Source organism: Cryptomeria japonica, chromosome 10, assembly GCF_030272615.1.
Source record: "Cryptomeria japonica chromosome 10, Sugi_1.0, whole genome shotgun sequence".
NCBI lineage: Eukaryota > Viridiplantae > Streptophyta > Pinopsida > Cupressales > Cupressaceae > Cryptomeria > Cryptomeria japonica.
The window spans coordinates 638,731,593-638,739,565 of record NC_081414.1 but is presented as its reverse complement, the minus strand read 5'-3'; the positions used below and the strand labels follow the sequence as shown (position 1 = coordinate 638,739,565).

General features: G+C 34.4%; 1 protein-coding gene across 1 annotated transcript; it reads left to right on the top strand.

The window, feature by feature from the left end:
* Positions 1–670: 670 nt before the first annotated feature.
* On the top strand, positions 671–4,800 carry LOC131073400 (3-ketoacyl-CoA synthase 1). The gene is made up of 2 exons (XM_058009842.2): positions 671–1,988; positions 3,982–4,800. The coding sequence occupies exons 1-2, from the start codon at positions 994–996 to the stop codon at positions 4,364–4,366; spliced, it is 1,380 nt and encodes a 459-aa protein (XP_057865825.1). The 5' UTR covers positions 671–993; the 3' UTR covers positions 4,367–4,800.
* Positions 4,801–7,973: the final 3,173 nt, after the last annotated feature.

Sequence of the window (7,973 nt, the reverse complement as noted above, 5' to 3'; positions counted from 1 at the left end):
TGTATCGGCTACTTATGGTTACTAATAAAATTGTGCAACTCCTCCAATTATATATTCAAATTTTAATTACTAGCACTACAAGTGGGTGGCTATTGGTACATGTGGAATATTTAAGTGGGCTTTTAATTATCTTGTATTGGCTTTTCTTTAAATTAGTAATTTAGGCATTAGGTGAACAAGGTGTGAATACATTAGTGCAACATGGATGACAAAAAGTTAAGAGTCTATGTTGATATCTCCTCAATTGAAAGCAAAGGACAATAGAGTACCTATTGGCCTCATCTTTATATATGGTAACTCAAAAAAATTGAACATATCATCATCCTTATTACCAATTGTACTAAAATATTTTAAATTATAAACCCATTATTAATAGAATATACTTCTAAATTTCATATCAATAATTAATTTGGAAAAGTGCATGCTGTCCCCTTGCAGTTGAAAAATATTTAAAATTTGAACAACTTTCTTATTTTGGGTAGATCTAAAAAGTTAGAGAGGAGAGCACCAACCCACAGAAAGACTACCAGCAAGATATTCATCCATGTGACCGCCACTTAGTCCATCTGTTGCTAACAGAATACGAGGGACCCATTAAACAATCCCTCAGCAACCATAACTCATACCCTTCAAAAATTTAGTGCAGGCCAGAGGGAAATCATGGCAGAGTAGGTAGTGCATTCAAAACAAATGCTATTAATTATTTCTTACCAGACTTTATCAATCTACGAATGAAGTCTGCTGTGTGAACGCTTGAATAAGATCAGAAGGTTTGAACTACCGAAGCAGCCGCGTACGCCACCTGTAACTCTAAGCAAATAAATCACCCAATTAATTTTCTGCCAAATTCGCATGCTGTCCTCACAAGAGAAACATCACAGATAACGTGGCACGCTGCTGTCCACCATATCCAATCTTTGCTGTGTACAAAAGGCCAGTCAGCCATGGGCAACGTAAACAAAATTTTGCAGAGCCCTAAAGAGATTGAGAAGGATGGAAGAAGGGCTGATGTTGGGTTTTCATCTTACATTTCTTTCTGCAACACTGTGTGTGCTTTTAGTGTGTTCTGTAGCTGCTCTGTTATTGAGAAAATGGATGGGGAATCGCTGTTATCTAATAGCATACGCCTGCTACAAGCCTCCAGATGAAAGAATGCTCAACACAGAAGCCTCCGAATACGTTATTAGTAAGAGCGATCCGCCGCCTGAATCGTTGCGCTTTCAGGTAAATGTTCATATAAAATCCGGCCTGGGACAGCGGACCTATGCGCCCAATTCCTTTTTCCAAGAAAATGTCGTGTCTAGTATGAGCGAAGGGTGGCTGGAGATGCAAGAGACCTTTGTGGCGACTCTCGACAAACTTTTTGATAAAAGTAATATTCGACCCTGTGACGTCGATATACTGATCGTTAATGTTTGCTGTTTCGCCCCTGCTCCTTCCCTTTCTGCTTGGATTGTGAACCATTACCACATGCGAGAAGATGTGAGGACGTATAACGTTTCTGGCATGGGGTGTAGCGCTGGGGTTATTGCCCTGGGTTTGGCTAGGGATTTGCTGAAGGTGCATAAGAATTCCTATGCTGTTCTTGTGAGCACTGAGAATTTGACCATGAACCGTTATGAGGGTAATGACAAGTCGATGATGATGTCCAATTGTTTGTTTCGGGTTGGGGGTTCGAGTCTGCTGTTGTCCAACAAGGCGGTGGATGGAAGCAGGGCTAAGATGGAGCTTGTGCATCTGGTTAGAACCCATCTGGGACAAAATGATCAGGCCTACAATAGTATTGTGCAGAGAGAAGATGATGAGGATGTCATGGGGGTGTCTCTCAGTACTTATTTGATTGAGGCGGCGGGCATTGCTCTCAAGAACAATATAACCACACTGGCGTCCAAGGTTCTGCCCATTTCAGAGCAGATGTATTTTGTGTACAACCTGCTGTGCATCAAGCTGCTCAAAGCTTCTGTCAAGCCCTACGTGCCCAACTTCAGGTAGGTGTTTCTATTAATCTTGCAAGGATAGCTTGGAATTGATGAGCAAGGGGTAGATGGTTTATTAGATGTTAGTGTTATGGAAGGCCTTGGTAATCCAGAAGTAGGCACCTATTCTTTGCAGGTAGGCTTTTCAGTGTATGGGCCAATACTCTTCTATAATGGCGTAACTTCCTTTGTATTAACAGAGCTATCTAATTCAGTGTCAATTTGGAAGGGCTCTTGCAGTCAAGCCCCTCAACGTGCAAGTTCTCTGGTTGATGTGTCTGTCAGTTACGTTTGCTTGTTCTGCCTCAGTTCTCCTCTTCCATGGCTGAAAGAATCTGCTGTTATTATTATTCATCTTGTTCTGCCTCAGATTTCCTCTTCCATGGCTGAAAGAATCTGCTGTTGTTATTAATCTTTACTTGTTCAGTTGATCCTCTCCTCTTTTATCGCTGAAGGATTCAGTTGCTGAAATATTACTTTTAGTGTTTACTTGTTCTGCCTCCCTTTTCGTATTCCCTGGGAAAAAAATCTGCTCTGCCTAGAGTTGAAAATTTGAAATAAATCAGCTCTGCTTAAAAGATCAAACTGTTCTGGTTCTGCTTAAAGATCAAACAGTTTTATGTTTTAACTTTTAATTAATAAGATGCCTAGGATTCGGACCTGGAACCTCTTGTTTACGAGAAAAATGTTTATAAGTTCACCCATCCCTACATTCATATGTAAAAGTTGCCAGTAGTCCTATTATTTTAAAATGCTAGGTTATAAAAATATTAGAAAGAAGTTAAATTGTTACACAAGCTGTGACTCAGACTTTAGATGAAACAAAATAAATTGCCATTAAAAAATGGTGAAGTATGTACCTTGCAAATTGCAGTTCTATGAAGCTAATTCACAATGTCTGACTGCTGCACAATCCATCATATTTCCCGATTTCCACAATCCATCATATATACACGGGAATGCAGTTTCTGGATTAACTTGTACATATAAACACGAGAATATAAACACGAGAATGCACACGGGAATGCAGTTTCCGGATTTATAACTTGTACGATCCATCATATAAAATAAACACAACATGAAAATGCACACGGGAATAAACACAACACGAAAATGCATACGGGAATGCAGTTTCCGGATTTAATTCAGAAACTTGTACAATCCATCATATCAACACGAGAATGCAGTTTCTGGATACAAAAACTTGATACACAATTAAATCCAGAAAGTGCAGTCTCGTGCTGCAGTACCCTTCATAACCCTTCATCTCAATTATGAAGGGCTTTGGAGCCCAAGTTTCTTGTCGATGTGTTAAGTTATGGTCCTTTTAAATGGTGCTGTTGGGATAATTTAAGAACTTTTATAATGAGGTGATCCTCAGCTAGTAGTTAATGTTATTAACTGAGAATATTTACTTAAATTGTTGGTGTCTTGATTTATTTTTATAACTGTAATACTGCAGTCAACATATAAATGTGAAAGGATAAATTGTCTTTTCTTTTCAATATAAAAAAAATTATCTATTCACAAAATCTACTGTAGAAATCTTGTAAAAAACTGCAATTTTGGAGCCCAACATCATGAATAAGGACTCAAAATCTACATGGTAGAAAAAAACTCTTAACTTATCCTACTCACTGTGCCAGATCGGCCATGTGTTCAGATTAACTCAATTGGATTGATCACAACACCAGTTGTTCATACCAATTTGGTTTATGAACGTAGAAAAGCAGACTACATAACAAAGATTTGGTTTATCAACATCAATCACTTAGTTTAATTTCCTTAAGACTATTGAAATTTAGACCAACAGTTGTCCAGTATAAATCACAAAATGTCAATCTAGAGTTAAGCTTTAGGTTGGTGCTTTGTTAAGATGCCATGTCATTAGCCTTTTCTACTTTCTAGTTTATGGTTGTAATTTATGTGATAGTTCATCATTTGTACGCCAACTACTACAGCATGAATGAATCTGATTCTATACTAATACTCTCTCCTCCTCTAGGCTGGCTTTTGAGCACTTCTGCATCCATCCTGGTGGCCGGGCTGTGATCAATGGCATTGGAAAAAGCCTCAAGCTCACCGATTATGACACAGAGCCTGCTCACATGACACTACACAGGTTTGGCAATACTTCTTCGAGCGGTTTGTGGTATGAACTGGCATACATGGAGGCAAAGAGGCGAGTGAAGAAAGGGGACAGGGTGTGGCAGATAGCATTGGGATCAGGCTTTAAGTGTAATACTGTGGTGTGGAAGGTGCTGAAAAAGCCTGATCCATGTGAATACAATGTGTGGAGTGATTGCATAGATGATTATCCCTGCACTACTCGGAACCCTTTTGAGCTGGAGTACAAGCAGCGCTTTAATCTCTTATCTAAGCAGAGTTAAGTAAGGTTGTTTGCATGCTACAATCATGTAAAATGCAGTCCTACAGTACTGTCCTATTTGTTTCTTTCACTACACATCCTATGGCTTTCCAAGAAGCAAGTCTGGTACTGTATATTTATTTGTTTCTAGAATTCCATTTGCTTTATGAGGCAAGCAGAAATCATTGATAAGGTGTCAAGATTTGAATGGCTTACATAACCTGCTTCTTAGGAATGAAGATTTCAATGATGACCTTGTGTAGGGACAAAGGTACCTGGGAGCTACCATGTCCTACAGGGATCTGTATAGGTTATATATGGTTTGATATTCATTGAACTTGGACTTACTGATATAAAATGCTAATAAAAACATCAGCATTGATAGTAAATGTGTATTTGCTTTTGGTGACAAGCTTGGAGTAAATGACAGTCTTATCTGGTGGATTTTTCGTTTAAGATTTTCATGTATGCTTTTTCTAGCTGACATCTTCTCTGTGTGGTGTGTTTTGATACTGAAAATAGTACCTGGTCTTTGGGATGGATGGGTTCCAGACTAAATAAACTAAGACATACTGTATGAAGTTACAAGGTCAAAGTTGGCTGGTTTTATGATTACTCCAGAGTTGGTCCACATTATATTCTTTAAAAGCTGCCCTGTATTTAATGTTTTTAGTTCAATAGTCGTATTTTGAATATGAGGGGAGAGCATTCCAATAATTAATACGAGCTGATGTGCTTTTTTCTCAATTCTATTGTCTTTTGCATGCTTTACATATAATCACCACTAGTCATGCCCGTTCCGTTCCAATAACCATGTAGTCTTTGAACCTTCCAATTACTTAACTTTAAAGAAATAAAAAATATAACTAAAATTTTGTTAATAAATTGTATATGTATTGATAGTGGTTCATCTTTTTAGCCTTTTTTTTTATAATTGGTTCATTTGGGCACTATCATTTTTTTACCCTTTTTTTTATAATTGGTTCATTTGGGCTATTGGGACATGTATGTATAACTATTGGATCATTTGTGTATAAGTATTGGTAATTTTTTATCTCTTTTTTATAATTGGTTCATTTGGGCTATTAGGACATATATGTATAACTATTGGATCATTTGTGTAGAAGTATTGCTAATTTTAAGTGCACAATTATTGGGTTATCTTTAAGTAGGCATAACACTGAAATGTGCATTTTTGATCTGTGTGTATATAATGTATCTCACAACATGCGTCGTTACTACCTAGAAGCTAGGAAAAATAGCTATAAATTGTCAAAATTTGATGTAATGTTTAAGATTAGTGGGTGCATAAAATTAGCTATAATAGCTATTGGTACACTTCTCCTAGTCAATATGACATAGTTGTTGGGGGAAAGGAAGATGTAGTAATTGAGAGCTATCCATTAATTGTGATAATATTCGTTGATTTAATGCCAAGGAGGATCTAGTAATTGAGAGCTATTCAATAATTGTGATAATATTCGTTGATTTAATGCCCAATATTTTTTGACAATATTGCAGCAATAGTTGTGACTTTAAAGTTGTTAGTGTTGATGATGATTACCCATAATTGAATGAAACGTATTCCTTAGATCTAAAAAGTAACAATGTATGTGATCTCACATCAGTGCACCAATAAAACACAATTTAGTGAACCAATATCGGTGTCACTTTTCTTTCTTTTTTTGTTCATTTTAGACACCTTGGGAAAAACATATGCTGAAATGGTTACAATTTTCACATAAGATTTTGAGAAGTACAAAATTAAGATGCTTAACTAGTGAGTCATTTTCCCTATTTAATGATGTAGAGATAGGGTGCTCCCTCCTCGGTCCTCTCTCCTATTTAGTAACTCAAGGATATAAATAAGAGAAAGGTTTCAACTACAATATTTTAAATATGAAAGAGTTATTATCCCAACTTATGAACTTGTTTAACTATTTTACCAAACAAGTGATATAGTGTAGACACTTAAAAATGTCTCATTGATCGCATACTAATTATTTGTTTATTTAATTAAGTAATTCTTTAATTATTTGATTAAATTAATTATTTATTTTGATTATCACATTCAACATTGCTAATTATTCAATTTATATTTTCAAAACAATTTAATCAATTAATCATCTTCTACATATTAATTAAATATTAATTATTTAATTAATTGCGACATTTTTCTTAGTTAAATAATCTTTATTATTTAATTAAATTTCATTTCTAATGTTTAAATTATTTTAATTAATTAATTATTCTTTTAATTCCCCAAATTCTAATTCCAATTAATTTCATTTCATTTTCCCCAAATTCGAATTTCATATCATTTCAATTAATTTCATTTCTTCCAAATTAACATTTCACCAAATGTGAATTTCAGATAATTTCATGTGCATTTCAGCATTCGAAAGTCCAAGTTCAAATCCAAATTGAAAATGAAAATTAAATTCAATTTCAAAATTTACATGTTGAAATCAAATTGATTGATCAAATCAGTTGACTAATCAATTAACTCAGTTGACTAATCAGTTAACTAGTCAATCTCTCATTTTCACTCAAAATCATTTCAGTCTTCTAATCCATCTAATCAGTTATCTCTCAATCATTTGTCATCTCACTAGTCTATTCAGTCTACTGGTTAATCAATTGAGTTTACTCTCCAATCAACTTTGTTAACAGATCAATCTATTGAGTTAATTGATCAATCAATTTTAGTCATCTGTCAATCAACACTTGAGTTCAAGCATGGAAACGATAGTATAACCAAATAATCCTTCATTTATAAGAAGACTATATTATAATCAACACACATTTGAAATAACCCTTCAACCAATGACTAGATCATTTATATAAAGTTTATAAACACACACATTTGAATTCTGAGTTACTAGAGGTTTTAGGGAAGGGATTGAGGATGATTGTTTTTTATTAAGTTATTTATCAAAGTTTATTATTTTTAATAATATTTTATTTAAATATATATTAATTTTGATAAGAATATTCTTTTAGCAATGTGTCAAATTAGAATTTTCTATTAAGATTCAACTGTGTAGTTTTCAAGTCAAATTCATTGACATATATTTTAAGAATTGTGGTTCTCTCAAACTCGTCACTTGCAAGTGTAAATTACTATTTATCAAATATGAGTCAATGAATTTCACCAAAAAATTATACAATTGAATTTCAACAAAAATATCATAATATGATACCCAATTTAATTTAATTAAAAATAAAAAAAATAATTAACTTTTTTTTTTTTTAAATGACAATCGTCCATTTCTTTTTCTGGGCAACTTAAATGCTAGGTATTTAATCTAAGAGTTCTTGTACTGATAGAAAAGGAAAATTACATTGCCACTGTACGTTATGACTGCATTAATTTTAGACCAGTAGGAGATATTAATTGGGTTGCTAATATTGTTGTGCGAAAATTAAATGACATCAGTATAGCGAATTAGTTTGAATGCATTAATACCTATTCCTCAGCGTGATGTCAGATTTATTCCCTTGCATGATGTCAGATTTGTTGAGGTTATTAGTATCATTTGAACGTGCGATTTGTGATTGGCACACTAGTGACCAAATATTAAATAAAATACAGTTTGTAGGTGATTATGATTTATTTTTATGTAAAA